The sequence below is a fragment of the Eubalaena glacialis genome, chromosome 8, assembly GCF_028564815.1.
Source record: "Eubalaena glacialis isolate mEubGla1 chromosome 8, mEubGla1.1.hap2.+ XY, whole genome shotgun sequence".
In the NCBI taxonomy this organism is placed as follows: Eukaryota; Metazoa; Chordata; class Mammalia; order Artiodactyla; family Balaenidae; genus Eubalaena; species Eubalaena glacialis.
In genome coordinates, this window is record NC_083723.1 from 127914206 (window position 1) to 127930904 (window position 16699).

The 16699-nt window shown below is 41.3% G+C and overlaps 1 protein-coding gene across 5 annotated transcripts in view; it reads right to left on the minus strand.

The window, feature by feature from the left end:
* LMBR1 (limb development membrane protein 1) overlaps positions 1-16699 on the minus strand; it is a 150480-nt gene that overhangs the window by 102752 nt on the left and 31029 nt on the right. For 3 of the 5 annotated variants that reach the window (XM_061198994.1, XM_061198997.1, XM_061198992.1), the window contains exons 2-4: positions 14070-14142; positions 11961-12000; positions 6447-6586 (exon numbers count right to left, since the gene is read on the minus strand). In XM_061198994.1, coding sequence (XP_061054977.1) covers positions 6447-6586; positions 11961-12000; positions 14070-14142 — 253 coding nt within the window. Of the gene's footprint in view, positions 1-6446; positions 6587-11960; positions 12001-14069; positions 14143-16699 lie in introns of those variants that run through there. The other 2 variants (XM_061198998.1, XM_061198995.1) reach the window with 2 other exon arrangements.

The following is a 16699-nucleotide window of genomic DNA, read 5'->3' on the forward strand; positions in this document are numbered from 1 at the left end:
AACTTAATTACATCCCAAGATGTATCGATGTTTCATTTTTATATTAATTTTAAACTCACATACATAAAATTACCACTTTAAAACGAATAATTCAGTGGCATTAGTGCATTCGCAATGTCGTGCAACCACTACCTTTATCTAGTTCCAGAACATTCTCATCACTCAAAAAGGAAAACCCACTAAGCAGGTGAATCATGATTTTTTAATTTATGGAACTGAAGAGTTTCATATTTTTCTAGTAATTTTTTTAACAGTAGTCAAGATACAGAAAGTGAATACAAAGAGATACTTTCTTTTTTCTGTCCATTTTTTATGCTTTTTCTATTTTAATTCTAATAATAAATTATAATTATAATAATAAAAATAACAATACAAATTTTGGCCATCATTTTAATTTGCCATATCTGCCCCTTTTGTATCATCCTATAATAAACTATATTATTATTTATTAATGTAATTTATTAATTCTAGCCCAGAGAAGTGAAGTGGCATTCCAAGGTAATACAGTTAGCACATAACATTTCAAACACATGTCCAAGATCCAAACACTGTACTTAAGCCAAACTGAATATATTTACACACACCAAAGCATTATTGACACATATTTTAGCCTCTAATCCTCATGTGATTCACACATTAACGGCACAATCGTTCCATATTGATAGTTTTTAGAATAAGCCATTAAATTTCTTTTCAAATTAAGTCTACTTTTACCAAAGTATTCCTAATGATACAATTAATAACTATTACTCATCCGATCAATGAACCGTTATTGAACATTTTCAGTGTGCAAGAACTGGGACAGGTGCCTCATGGGAGATGAAGAGAATTTAAGACATGTTCCCAGTCCTCAAAGACTTTAGCACAAATTCACAAAACATTTCTGGCTCTGAACTGACACTATCTCCAGGGGACCCAAAACATCACCCCAGTCAGAGCAGGGGCTTGTGGAGGTCAGGTGGTCAGGAGAGTTTCAGCTCAGGTCTCACACGTCTCACAGTGGGTCCCTGAACCTGTTGTGTGGTTCTTTCCCCAGCTCTGGAATGCACAATTGGAATGGATACGCTCAAAAGCAGGCAGAATCCCCACAATGGTTCCCTGACCTGTGGAGAAAGGGCTATTATAGTGAGAAAGGCCAAACAGAGGCCACTAGAACTGCCTCTAACTAGGAAAATAGTAACCCAAAAGAAATCCCACATTCCTGAAGGTAATGCAGGGATTAGTGCAGCCATCAAGGACTTGAAAGATGAGGGGTAGTGATTCCCACATCCCCAAGAAAGACGGATCTTGGAGAATGACACTGGATTCTCGTAAGCTTAACCAGGTGGTGACTCTAATTGTAGCTGCCGTAGCAGACTTGGTTTCGTTGCTAGGGTAAACGAACACATCTCCTGGTACCTGGTATGTGGCTACTGATGTGACAAATGCTAAGGCCCACCAGAAGCATTCTGCTTCCAGCTGGCAAGGCAAGCAATACACCTTCACTGTCCTAACTCAGGGATATGCCACCCCTCTGGACCTATGTCACAATTTAGTTTGCAGGGATCTTGATCACCATTCCCTTCCAGAAGATTGCACGTCGCTCCACTACACAGATGACGGTATGCTAATCAGACCGAGTGAGTGAGAAGTAGCCACCACTCTAATCGGTAAGACATTTTCATAGCAGAGGGTGGGAAATAAATCCAACAATAATTCAGGAGCCTTCTACTTCAGTGAAATTTCTAGGGGTCCAGTGGTGTGGGCCATGTCAAGACCTCCCTTCTAATAAGGACTGCTGCATCTGGCCTCTCCTACAACCAAAACAGAGGCGCAAGGCTCAGGGGGCTTCTTTGGACTTGGGAGGCAACGTATTCCTCACTTGGTTGTGTTACTCTAGCCCATTTACTGAGTGACCCAAAAAGCCGCTGGTTTTGAGGGGGGCCCAGAACAAGAGAAGGCTTTGCAGCTCTGCAGCTCCAGGCGGCTATGCAAGCTGCTCCGCCCTTGGCCTTATGATCCAGCAGATCCAATGGTGCCGGAAGCATCAGCAGCAGACAGTATGCAGTTCGGAGCCTTTGGCAGCCCCTAGAGGTGAATCACAGCAAAGGCTCTTAGGATGTCGGAGCAAAGCCCTGCCATCCCCTGCAGATAACTACCTTCCTTCTGAGAAACAGCTATTGGTTTGCTGTTGGGCCTTAGCAGAGACTTGACTGTGGGCCACCAAGTTACCATGCGACCTGAGCTGCCCATCATGAAATGGTGTTATCTTTATCCGGCCCACCAAGCCATAATGTGGGCATGCACAGCAACATCCCAAAGTCAGATGGAGGTGGTGTATACATGATCACACCCGAGCGGGCCCTGCAGGCACAAGTCAGTCACATGAAGAAGTGGCCCAGATGCCCACGGTCCCCACTCCTGCTGCTCTGCCTTCTCTCCCCTGGCCTCGTGGGGATTCCTCCGCATCAGCTGGCAGAGGAAGAGAAGTCTGGGCCTGACTCACAGACGGTTCTGCACAATATGCAGACACCGCCCCCAAGTGGACAGCTGCAGCACTACAGCCCTCCCTGGGACATCTCCAAAGGACGGCGGTGAACGGGAATCCTCCCGGAGGACAGGACTTTGGGCAGTGTACCTGACTGTTCACTTTGCTTGGAAAAATGGCCAGACATGCAATTATATATTCATATTGGCCAATGGCTTGGCTGGATGTTGGGGACTTGGAAGGAACATGACTGGAAAATTGGTAACAAGGAAACTTGGAGAAGAGGTATGCAGACAGACCACTCTAAATGGGAAAAAAGAAAATGGTGAAGATATTTGTATTCCATGTGACTGCTCATTAAAGGGGGACCTCAGCAGAGGATTTTAATATTAAAGTGGATAGAATTACCTTATCCTAGTTCTACAGATACCAGTCAACCTCCTTCCCAAGCCACCCCTGTAATCACCCAATGAGCTCATGAAAAAAGTGGCCATGGTGGCAGGGATGGAGGTTATGTGTAGACCCAGCGACACAGACTTACACTCTCCAAAGCTGACCTGGCTACTGTCACCACTGAGGCCTTCAATCTCATACTGGAACTATCCCCTGGGCTCTCCTGGGTCTCCCTTATGACAATTTGGCCCCATTAATGGTTATAATTTTTTAAAAGCAAAGAAGCAAGCATATCTGAGGTTGATAAATCTTCAACCCCAAGACAATCTAAGGAAATAAACACTCCCTTGGATGTCATCCACAAGGTTAAAAAAAAAACTATGAATTCAGAAGAGAAAGATAAATAGGAAGCTTTATGAAATTCACTAAATGCAGTAAAGGATACAGATCTACCAAAAAATTAGAAGCAGAAACAAAGTCAGGGGTCATAAAACCCTCAAGAACAATGTCCAGAGCTGACGGCTTAGGCTTCCCAAGACCAATTTCTGAGAATACATCTAGAAGCAATGATATAACTTAGACAGCTCTTCCTCTAGCTCCCCAACTTTCAGCTGATGTGGTCCCCTGGAGGTTAAAGTTATTGTTTATAGTTTATCTACTCACTCAACAGATGTTTACTAGGCTACCACTATGTGGGAAGCACTGTTCTAAGCCCTGATTTATAAACAAGGTACAATGCCTGAGCTTACACCCCTTAACATTATAATGAGAAAGACAACCAACACAAACAAATACATTTACTTCCAAGGTTAATGCCTCCAGCATTAAATATATAGCATGTCACATACTGGTAGCTCTCACTTCCAGTCCATAAACAGAATAAAAGAAATGGCTCTGATTTAGAGTATTTGAAGGTCATTAAGTATATCATACAATTTCTATTTAGTAAAACTGGAAACAAAGGCCAGTTCACTCATAATACTAGTTAGCCTGGCCTGAGACCGCCTGCACTGTTAGTGAAAACACCTGGAGCTCAACCCTCAAAAATGTACGCCCACAGAACCCACAGCCTTACAGAAAGCTAGGGCCAGAGTGAACAGTCTTCGACAAACGTTTCAGACAACATATGCAAAAAACATTTGTAAATCATATATTATCTATGTATCGGTTAATAACACACAGCACTGTCATCTAAAAATAATTCACCAGAAAAATCCTGATAAATATATTTTTCAACTCACCATTACTTTCCAGGTTGTTTCCTGCCTTTCATAGTGACTTTTCAGCAGGTGGCTTACTTTTTGTGTCAATTTCAGTAAAAACCTTAATTTGCTTGAGTTTTTCAATTGCTGAGCAACAAAAATGCAGTAATTTCTCTTTATTCACTTAATAGTTAGTCCTAAGTTTACTGAATTCATTTGGTCTTCAGAGCATCAATGACTCTGAAACCTGACAGAAACCACAAGGCCAGTGTAAAGTATGTGACAGACTAATATGTTAAAATTCTTCTTGTCAAGAAACAGGATAAGCAGTATTAAAGGACAATTGGGAAGGAAATGTTTGCAATTAACCTGATAGCTAATACTTAAAAACATTGCAAAAATGGGCAAAAAGGAAATACAGGGAGGCAATTTACTAAAAAATAAATACAAATGACCTATAAATGTGCTTTGTAAATGTCCACCCTCACTAGTAATTAAAGAAATGTAAATTTAAAAATGGAAATTTCTCATCTATTGAATTGGTAGGTCTTTTTTAACACCCAAAATTGGTGAAGATACATTTTGGGAATAGAGATGCTCACACACTACATGAAAGTGGAACTGCTAGCAAAAATCAGACAGTTTTTCTGAGGAATAATTGGGAAATATCTTTTCAAAAACCTTTAAAGTATGCTTACTGGGAAAGTAAACTGCAGAAATTTGTCCTAAAGACAAACACTTATTTGTAAAGATGTACAATGTAGCTTTTTAAACTAAAAAACTGGGAACAATTCATTATTATAATGGCTCTAGGCAATATTGTAAATAGCACAGAAAAGTACTTCAGGCATGGAAACCTCCCCACTATATGATGATGGGTGCAAAGACAAATCGACAGTGCGTACAGTAGGGTTCCATTTCATTATTTATTTGGTTATGTGTTCACATGTGCACTCACACAACATTGAAGGGTTTAGGTCATCACAGTATCCACAGTAGTTCTCTGGTTGTAGGATTTTGAGTAATATTAATTTTCTTCACTGTAAATTTTGTTTTCCAAATTTTCTACAGCAAATATGTATTTCTTTAAACACATACAAATGGGTAAGAAAAAAGGTAGTTATCTGTATAAACTCCAGATGGATTAAACAGTTAAGTGTAAACAAAACCATTTTTAAAAGAACAAGAAAAAAAAGGAGTATTTGCCACATCTCAGGAAGGGAAAGGATCTCCTAAACACAAAAAGAGAGAAATCAAAGGAAGAAAAAGACTGGACAACATAAAAATGCAAAAATTCTGTAACCAAAAAAAAACAAAATTAAAAAGTAAACTAACAACTAGAAAAACATATTTACAAAAATCTGATAAATAGCTGATGTATTTCACATATAAAAAGATAACATAATTCAATATGAAAAGAAGTGGGCAAAAGACAATGAAACATATAAAAAAGATATGTGTATTAGATTTTTTAATATATTTTATAAATTAAAATTAAAATGTCCTACCTCACTAAAAATGTCCAGAAAATGACAGAGCCAAGATTGGAATTCAGGTCTATTTTGCTTCAAGGCAATATACCATGTTGCCAAAATAAGTCATTACTTTTTTTTTTTTTTTTTTTTTTTAATTTATTTATTTATTTATTTATTTATTTATTTATGGCTGTGTTGGGTCTTCGTTTCTGTGCGAGGGCTTTCTCTAGTTGCGGCAAGTGGGGGCCACTCTTCATCATGGTGCGCGGGCCTCTCACTATCGCGGCCTCTCTTGTTGCGGAGCACAGGCTCCAGACGCGCAGGCTCAGTAGTTGTGGCTCACGGGCTTAGTTGCTCCGTGGCATGTGGGATCTTCCCGGACCAGGGCTCGAACCGGTGTCCCCTGCATTGGCAGGCAGATTCTCAACCACTGCGCCACCAGGGAAGCCCAAGTCATTACTTTTTTAAGCCACATTAATTTTAAAGTTTGTCCATGACAAAAGAGTTTTCCCCCTTCTATCATGCATTTTGAAATGACTAAAGAAACTAACAGCAAATAAATAAAATAGAAACTATGGTGGGGTTTTTTTTTTTAGATCCTAAATGGAGGTTGAGTTCTTCTGACATATCCAGATAAACCAAAATTCTCTTGCTAAATATTTAAATGAAAATGTATTTATCAAAATCACAGTCAGTATAAAAACTGCTTCTTGTAGAAAAGCCTTTCACAACTAACTACGAATAGGAATAGTAAGTAAAATCTGGTTTTCTGATTTTATTAAAGACTCAAATGGTTTACTGAAGGAAGATGCAAATTATTAAAGAAACTAAGAAAAGGAAAAATTTTAAATATAGTACAGTAGAAAATTAAAACATTAATTGTGATTATATTAAGCAATATATACTAACCATGAATCAGGGAGCCATTTAGCCACTGAATATAGTAGTTTTGAGGAAAAGAAAGCAGGATTTCATTGCTGATTATTGAGAAGGGTAAAAGCAAAACTGCCCCAGCTGAAACTGCTAGAGTGAACGTGCTCAGAAACAACCTGGAAGAGAAGAGCATCATTGTCACCAGTGGTAGGAAAACGCAAAGAATATGGGAGTAATTCAAAAAGAATAGAATCAAAACTCTTAAATTTTTTAAATCCAAAAAGAATTACATATGCATTTCATTGAGTACATGTAGTTGGAAGACAAGTGATACACATATGGTCCTGGAAGTTAAACTAGACCAACTCTAAAACTTACTCTGTGAAAAAACCATTAAGTCTAAAGAGTCGGCCTAAAGCAGACATACACTAGAGACAGAATACTTCCCACATTTTACGAAGAATAAATTGTAGTCTCATTCCTCTTTAAATTTAAGTATTTATTTCACAACTGCATTTAATTAACAACTATGGCAATATATGCTAACAGTAACGCAAAAACCGGTTCAGGTGAAAAAATGCTCGTGAACACAGTATGAAAAAAGAATTACATGAAAATGGTTATTTCAGGAAGAAGAAACTTACAAACTTATTGGTCTACCATCTCTTAAAATGGGTAAAGGTTAAATAAACTATATAGTAAACTGTAGGCAACTACTAAAATTATACATTAAACAATCTTTAAAACACAATTTTGTCATTTTTTGAAATAAGATATCTCTAATATGTACTAATATGGAAAGATGTCTAAAATAAATTAAAAATAAAAACACGAAGAAAAGCATGGACAATAAATATAAAACATGCTCTCCCCCGCCCTCCCCCCCACAAAGTGCATATTTACACACAGGAAAATAGAGGTACATTTAAAAATCTAGCATAATATATAACAATTCCTAGGAGAGTGGGACTACACGGGGCTTTCTCTTTCTCAGTTACACGTCTCAAATGTTTAAAATTTTATATCTAATTTTTTAAAGATTATTTTAAAAGACTAAAATGGCAAAGGAAAAGGGAACCTCACTGACATTAGAGGTGAAACCTTAATATTCATTCCATTAAATTTAATGTAGAAAGAATGTGGAAATACATGTAAGAAGATATAAGAAAAAATCATACTAAACGCTCAAAATACACATCTAATAGAGTAACTTTGAGGCCAATGCCATCTTGTGGCAACCAACAGAAGCGTTTTCCTACTTAAAAGATGAAAATAACCATGAAACCTCCCCTGTTCAGTAAATCACTAGTAAATTGTTTAATGCAGACCATATGATACACACCAAAAATACAATTCAGTTCAGACACAGAAAAAGCCTTCAAAACCGGTTTTGCTGAATGGACAACACGTTTCCTGGGAAAAGCAGAGACACACCCTCGCCCCAGGCCCACTGCCAACTCCAGCACTTACCCACCAGTGAGTGCCTCAAGCAACCTTCGTTTCTGTCCTCACAAGTCTGTCGCTACCATTCCTTCCTTCTTCCAACATGAAAATTAAGACCACATCCACGATCTCCCCATTCCAGGTCCCGCACAGCTCTCCCAATTTGCCCTTCCAGGCTCCTCTGGCCACGAAAGATTCCCACATACAGGCTGGCTTACCTAACCTCCTTGTACCCCCAACGTGAATGGGTTTTCTGGCTCCGTGCCCTGGGCACAGTCGGCCCTCTCCCTCGGGTCCCCTCTGCGTCATCTGCCCCGTGAAGCACTCCTCAGCGGCTCCCTTCTCGCTCCTCTCAGTAAAGTCAGTCCCTCCTCTCTTGGTGCTCATGACACTGACCCGCACGCAGCAGTGACGGCTAACCATGGCTTCCAGGTCTGAAGCTGGGAGATGTAATCTGACCAAGGAGTAAGCTTATGAGGGCAAACAGATGAAGTTTTTGAAATCAAAAGTGACCCAGAAAATCCTAAATATATATGGTCACTGTAAATATAATACTGGATCTTACGTCAAAAACCTTCTGGGGACTTCCCTGGTGGTGCAGTGGTTAAGAATCCGCCTGCCAATGCAGGGGACAAGGGCTCGAGCCCTGGTCCGGGAAGATCCCACATGCCACGGATCAACTAAGCCTGTGCACCACAACTACTGAGCCTGCGCTCTAGGGCCCACGAGCCACAACTACTGAGCCTGTGTGCTGCAACTACCGAAGCCCACGCGCCTAGAGCCCATGCTCCGTAACAAGAGAAGCCACCGCAATGAGAAGCCCACGCACCGCAATGAAGAGTAGCCCCCGCTCTCCGCAACTAGAGAAAGCCCGTGCGCAGCAACGAAGACCCAATGCAGCCAAAAATAATTTTTTTAAAAAAACCCTCTAGAATCTACTGCACTTTAGGTATTGTGATTGACCCTAGACGTACAAAAAAAGGTAATACCATGCTCCCTGTTGCCCTTGAGTAGCTGTGAGGAGAACTATCCATAAAAGGCTGATGGGACAGAGTTAAATGCTGGCAAGGGGTCCTCAAGGTAAGGCCCTGGGTCAAGTCAGAAAATGGCAGCCGTCACTGCTTACACAACTATGAAACAGTGCGCCTCGGAATTGAAGGCAACCTCAGAAACGTCGCCTTCTGAAACGGAGCAGATTCTGAGGAAAGAGCCAACAGGACTGCCCAGTGTGGGATGAGAGAGGGCTCAGGGATGACCAAGACCACCTCCTGAGAGTGGGAGTGGTAGAGCAGCCATCAGCTGTGACATTAGCTGTGACGGGGACAGCTGCAGCTGAGCGGGCTGGCAAGGGAGATGAGGGAGCCAGCTTTGGCTCTGTGGAGTCTGACATGTCCACAAGCCAGGAAAGTCACAGACGCCATGCTTCACACTCCTCTCTACAGGCTACCAGGTGGCCTAGGATGTCTGTCTGCCCCATTACTGGTCGCGGTCTCTGCTCACTGGCCAAGGTGCCGTCTGCCAAGGCTCTCCACTCTAAAGTTCCTCTTCCCTTTGTGGGAAGTTAAGTTTGGAACTAGGAAAATATCCTGTTCCTTGTCAAATAAGTTAGTCACCTGTTGGTGTCTATCTGTATGGACTCGAGATTGCTCTGCTCTGTCCTGTGTTAGATCCATGACAACCCTGAGTGTGACGCTCAGATTGTCCCTGAGTAGGTGTGAAAGCCCCTGAAGGCTTCCCTGTCTTCGTGATGTGCCGCCATCACTCTTGAGCACTTCCCTGCACTGTGGCACTACAAGATGGACGAAAGGAGCCTGGAACTTTCCCTACCCCAGCCCTGCAATCAGCCTTCCCCCCAAGGAGCACTGATTCCTTTTAGTGGAAACAAAAATCTGGGCGCTAAGTATACTCCTTGCTCTTGGGGTGTCATGCTCCCAGGTGAGCACGGACAGGCAGTGGAGAGGCAGCTCTAGGGGGCGTAAGTATGCACTAGGTATACATGTACACACAAACATGTACATGTACCCACACTTTACATCTAGACTGGGTTCAGTAACTCTATACTGAAAAACGTGAGTCCATACAGATACCTCCAACTGCACCACAACAACTTCGTGTTCACTGTCGTTTTCCCGCTTTCCCTAACTGTAAGTGGTCCCCACTGTCTTTAACAGCCTCCTGCCACACTGACCCCCTCACCCTGGAGGCACCATGTGCTCAGGTGAGCCCCATTTTGGACTGCCCTGCCCTGTGAACACCCTCCCCACCTGAGCACTGACAGCCAGGCCAGGCCATCCACCAGGGACACCCTTCCCACCCTGCGTGGGCTCTGAGTCCCCGTGACAGAGCACTCCCCAATGCAGTGGGTGCCCCTCTTCACCCGCTTGGGACAACATCGTGCCTGGATTCCCCTCTGCAGGAAAACTTCCCTTCTCCTCTCAAATCCTGAGAGTCAACACCAGGTCACCCCCTCGTGCTCTGATCCCCGCACCAGGCCTCCCTCCTGCCTGGACAAGCCATCCTTAAAAGCAGTTTCACCAGTTAGGCGCTTTGATCCAAATCAAATCAAACAACCAGCTGAGAGAAAATGTAATTTAGGGTTGAAAAGAACAGAGAGAGTGAATTTGGGGGCATGAGTGGATACAAACAGAGGACAGAACGAAGGCCTTTAAGGAGCAAAAGAGAAAGCGAAGGTGGGTTTAAAGGGAGGTGAGAGGGGCCAGGGAAAGACTCCTCAGCCTGACGCAGGGCTGCAGTAAGCCGCGGGGAACCCTCCCTCCCTCAGGTGGCCAGACGGTGCTGGCCATCACCTACCCTTGGGGACTTGTCTGAACTCTTTCAGAACCCTGGGCCACTGTTTCTCCTCCTTTAAGCACAACATCTCATTCTGCTCCTTCCTCTTCAGTGGGAGGAGGGCGGGCAGGGAAAGAGGGTTGGGGGAGAAGTACGACCACCCTGGGCTCACACCCGCCGCGCGCCGAGCACCCCCCGACTTTTTTTTTGCATATGTGATTTAATCCACACAACATGCTACAAAGCAGGTGGTAGCTCGAGCTCACATATGGAGGAAAGGAATCTTTCTCAATCTCTTCTGAACTCAAGTTAATCTTGAGTTCAGAATGTGAACCCAGCTCTGCCTGACTCCTCGGTTCTCACTCACTCCACCACAGAAGGGAAGAAAGGCAGCGGGAGACAAACAGACCAGTGGGTGGGGCAGCTAGGGGGACAGGCTAGGTCAGAGCCACCCTCTCAGGTGACCTTCTCCGCCACACTTCCCCTTCCTGAATTTATAAGGGCACACACATCTACCTTCAGGAAGGGGACATCTATGCGCATCACCATGATGCAAAAACCACCTGCTGGGAGAAACCCAAACCCCTCAGACAGGCCACGCCAGCCGCCATGTAAAGCAGGTGAGGCCGCTCCCCGGCACCACCACAAGGAAACAGCCATATTTTCATAAAACACAATGCCAGTGTAAAATCCAATGGGATATGTTCTTGTCTTTTTACAAATTATTGATCTACAAAAGCATTTAAGTAGATTTACCACCAAAAGTGGAATGCAGACTAAACCGAGAGGGGTGCAGATCTCACAAGTACTTCACACCTGGAGGACTGGGAAAGAATTCATGTCTGCCCTTTAGTTGGGCTCTATCATCCGCATACACAAGAAGAAAGAGAGCTATAAGGAACCTAAGAGGACCATCTGGGCCCATCTTCCTGCTCACAGTAGGTAAATGTTCAATTAACCAGAATAGATGTCTGCCCCCTGTTCCAAGGCCATTCAAACAGCCAAGAGCTTTCTTTCTTTCTTTCTTTCTTTGGCCCAGCAATTTTCCCAATCTTAAGCCCATTTCCTGGTTAAATCCTCTGAAGATTAAATCTGTTGGCTCCTTAAATAAGTAAAGTTTAACAGGAGATAATCTATCCTCAATTATCCATGTATTTGCTTATATGTGCTTTCCAAGGATAGGACTAACATTTGATAAAGGTGCTGTAATACTTTAAGTGAATTTTTTCCATATTTCTGCCCAAAAGGCAAAATTAAGTTTTGAAAATTTATGACTTTAGAATGAGAAACAAGACAATTGAACATTAAAATACATACGAAATCCTGTTGACTATCGCATCTTCATCTTCTTGCTCATCTGCAAAAATGTTCAAGGTATTAATATTCTTTTATCTTCCAACAAAATGTTTCATTAATTTAATAAAAGCATGAACAAAAATATAAACTTGAAGAAGCAATTATTGAATAGAAATTATTTTCAAAAAGCACTGTGTTTATTTCAGCACAGATCAAAATCTAAATCTCATTAAATCAGATAGGATAGAATATGTTAAAGAACAGAGTGTTTTGATTGATCAAAAAATCCTGATTAACAAAACTCCCATATGTAAATTAAAATCTTCCAAAATATTTAGTGCTCAAGGAAATAAAACTCAGTAGAACCCTAGAACCACTATCAAGTTTATTGTTATACAATGTCAGTGAAATTGCTAATGAATGAAATTTTCTGGTTGATAATAGCCAAAAAAAATTTTTACTATAAAATTAAAATTCAGAATTTTAGAACTCATATAGTTTTCTGTAATTTGAGTCTATCGTTAGTAATGGTAATAATGAGGACTTTCTTGGGTCATCCTAAACCACCTTGGATACCATTGCCTTGATATTTCATCATTTCATTCAAGTTACAGACAGAAATATATCAAGTTCTGTGTCGTTTTTAAGTAGGAGCAAGATGGCCCTTGCTCCTGTGCTTCTTCACCCTACCCTCTCCCTCTCTCATGGCTGTTGGCCATCTTTTTTGTCCTCCCACGTAATCTTACCAGCTAAGGAAACTATGATCCAATTACAAAAATATTACACAACACCCCGGCCCCTCCTTCTCCTCAGTACCTAACTGGGGTTGTCCTCAAAGGCCCTCTGCGTAGGTCTATGGAATTCTGAGCGCCCACCTGTTTCAGTGACAATGGCATATTTGGGCCATTCTCTTAGTCCAATCTCCATTCTTAATTACTGACTGCCCAAAATAGTTTTACGACCAAAGAGACCACAAAATAACATAGTCACAATTAATTTTTATACTGTTGTACCCACATACAATCAACCACCATATCTTGAAGATTGTTTTAATAGCTTCATATCCATTTCAATTCTATTGCCAACCCTCTACCAACTAGGTCCAGGGTCCTCATTACCCTCTCCCGTGATTACTCTAAGAAGCATCTAATAAATACCCTATTTTCCTGCTCATCATCCCCTGATTTCCTCTAAAACAATGCATTATTCATTCATTCTCTCTCTCTCCCTCCTTCTGTGTCCATAATCTATGAAACCTGGTGCCAAAACATCTTTTAAAACAGCTAAGATACTGTCTTGGATCCCAGGTCTTCAAAATTTTGAGAGATTATAGAATCCAAGGAGTATTTCAGTGCAGTCACAGAGCCAAGTAGTGCACTAGAGCAAGCACTATTTCCTGATTTCTTTCAAAATTCTGACAAGTTTAAAATAACATAAGGAAGCTTTAATATATGGAATCCTTAAATATTCACATGGCACCAACTATTAGCCCAGCATCACACGTGGAAATCTTGTGATTTCTAGGAAATAGCCGAGATTTAACAGAAGTCAGTAAAGTAACTGGTTAGTTACTTATAAAACTCTGGCATAAAAATCTGTGAATTAATCAGCACAAAATTCATTAAAAAAAAAGAAAAGATACAGTGGTCCCTCTGGTGAGATAAGGATACATATGAAATAATAAAAGGATAATATAATATACAATTGAATGCTAAATGTATTACGGAGACTCTGAATTCTATACCGCTTCAGAAAAAGAAAAGATATTCTGATAGTCAGAGAAAGAACTGGGTGGGGGTGATGAGGGGTATGCTCAAACTCAGAGCCAGTCACAGGGAACCAAATACCCTCATAAACTCTGGAATTTCCCAGAAAGTAAAGAGCCCTGGACTATTCTTAGTTGAACATAAGAATGGTGATAAAAAAGGGCTCGGGTCTAAGGAGATGACCCTGCGAGTAGTCAGGTTCCCTGGAGGTTATTTTTAGGGCTCTTAGTACCACGCAACTGCTTGCTTCAATCACGGGCATACTGAATATACTAACTATGCCGATGCGCACCATATAGCCATGGACCATGCCTAGACCACTTGGCATTAGAATCAAAGCTTTAATAACAATGTGTCTACTAACCTGATTTTCTCTTGTATCTTGTGATGATGAAGTAGGAGACAATGTAGAGAATGGCAAAGAGAAGGAAACAGATCTGAAACAAAACAAATTTAACAGATCATTTACATTTTTTGCATATCTTTTTAAGTAATAGAAAATACATCTTTGGCATTCATAGAGAAAAAGAATTTAATCTATCACAAAGTAAAAATTTTAGCTAATAAAAAGTGTTATGAAATATTAACTTACACAAACTAGTCAGCCCAGTTTAAAACCATTCCAGAAAAAAAAGCCCAATGGACATTTTGCTTTTCATAACTTGACCAAGTTGTTTTCAAAATCATGTGGAACTACAAAGAACCAGACCATCACCAACAATTTTGAAAAATAAAGTTTTTTTATTTTTATCTCAATGAGAGGCTACTAACCTTACCAAATATTAAAACATACTATTAATATAAAGCTTCAATAACATTTAAAGAGTGTGCTGACACCAAAACTTGACAGATCAATGAAACAGATTCTATCATATAAAAATTCATGTCAGGTGGTTGTACATACACGAGACCTCACAAATCAAGGTGGGGTGGGGGGCGATTATTCAATAATTAAACCACACGTCAAAACAAACAGCAGTTGAACAAGATACTTTTTTAATATTAAATTCCTTTTAATTTCTATTAGATCTAGGGGATGGCAGGCAAAAAAGGATGGGTGAAGGAATGGGAGATCTCAGTATAGTCAAAGATCAAGTGTGCTTTAGATAAAGGCCTAATGAAGCTGTGGACCATGGTAGAAATATTTTGAAGACTCTCAAATGAAACCATTCCAGGTGATGATAAAGCCTCGGGATCACCCCTATGCATGGATTTCTGAAGAAGGGTTGGCGGCCATATGACTGAGAATGATCATGGCCTAGGCAGTAAATATCCACTGAGCAGAGTAGTGATATGATCTGACATACTGCAAAAGTCTCACTCTAGTTACAATGTGGAAAATAAATTAGAAAGGGGAAATGACGGAAGCAGGAAGACCAGTTAGGACTCGCTGCAATAATACAGAGGAGAAGTCACTTAGACCTGTGCTGTGGAGGTGTTAAGAAGTTATCAAGTTCTGGGTATGTTTTGAAAGCAGACTTGAGAGGACTTGTAGGGATAAACATAAGGTTCTTGGCTTGAGAAACTGGAAAGAAAGAGTTGCCATTTCCTGAGTCAGAGAAGATCAAAAGAGGAGTAGTTTTGGGGTAGAAATAAGAACAGAGTTTACATTGCTGAATTTGAAACATATATTATTCACTCAGGTGGAGAGGTTGAATGGGCAGTTGGATATAAAAATGTGTACAGCTCAGGGGAAGGAACCAGGCTAGGGGGAAAAAAAGAAGAGTCATCAGCAGATAGATGGTATTTAAAGCCATGAGACTAGATGAGATTTCCACTGTAGGTGGTGAGTATAGCCAGAGAAGAGAAGTCTGAGAACAGAGTCCTGGGCTCTCAAATATTTAGAAGCCAACTCGAGAGAAGGAATCAGCAAAAGCTGACTGAGAAGCAGCAGCAAAGAAGAGACCGACGTACTGAAAGCCAAGTGAAGAAAGTTTATCTAGGAAAAGGGAATATCTACCGCGTCAAATGCTGCTGAAAGGCCAAGTAAGATGAGCACTGAGAACTGACAAATGGATTTAGCAACATGGAGGTCATCGGTGACCTTGACAAGAGCTGTTTTTCTGGAAGGGTGGAGGGAAAACCCTGACTGAATGGATTAAGCGAGGAGAAAACTTGGAGCAAAATGAAAGTAGACAGTTCTTACCAGGAGTTTTATGATAAAGGGCAGCAAAGGAAATGTAAAAGGGACTGCTGAGAGGGGTTTTTTTAAGATGAGAAAAGTTATACAGTTGTTGAAATAATCCAGTACTTACTTCTGATTCAAGAAAGAAAGGGAGAATCGCTGAAGAAATGTGCTCAAGTTGAGGGGCTACATACAAAAATTTATCCAGAGTAAAAAGAAGAAGGTGGAGGAAAAGCAGGAACTGAGGGAACATTTGAGTCCCTCTGCAGGTGGGTAAGTAGACGGTGGTAGAAGCACAAAGACATTATCTTTTGATGGCTTCTATTTTCTCAGTGAAAGAGAAGTTCATCAAATGAGTTACACATGAGGGTGGGGCGAGAAGTATGTAAGTCACGCAGGAGAATGGGAGAATAAATGGATTTGAGAAACACAACAGAAGTGAGGGGCAACGGGAAATGAAACAGTCTTTAAAGTTTCAGGCAAGCTCAAGCCAAGACTAAGCAATGCAGGAAGCCTGATGATGCTATACAACACAACACAAGAGCTTGATTCTTAGATGCTGAGGCAGATGTAGGTTGAGTCCCCAAGAACTATCACAGGCTTGATGATTCTAACAACCTATTCTCTCTCCTCCCCTTTACAGCCTACACTTGTGGACTTCCACTTTTCACCACCACTCACTCACTCTTCCAACCACTTATCTGACTTCACGCCCACTGACCCACTCAAAGTGCTTCTGGCAGTGGTCAGTGATGTCCCAACAGCCAAATTACACTTTCATGATTTCACTTGCCCTCTACGCAGCAACTTGCAGGTCAGCAATCTTCCTCCTTCTCTGATTATTCTCCCAGACTCCATCACTAGCTTCC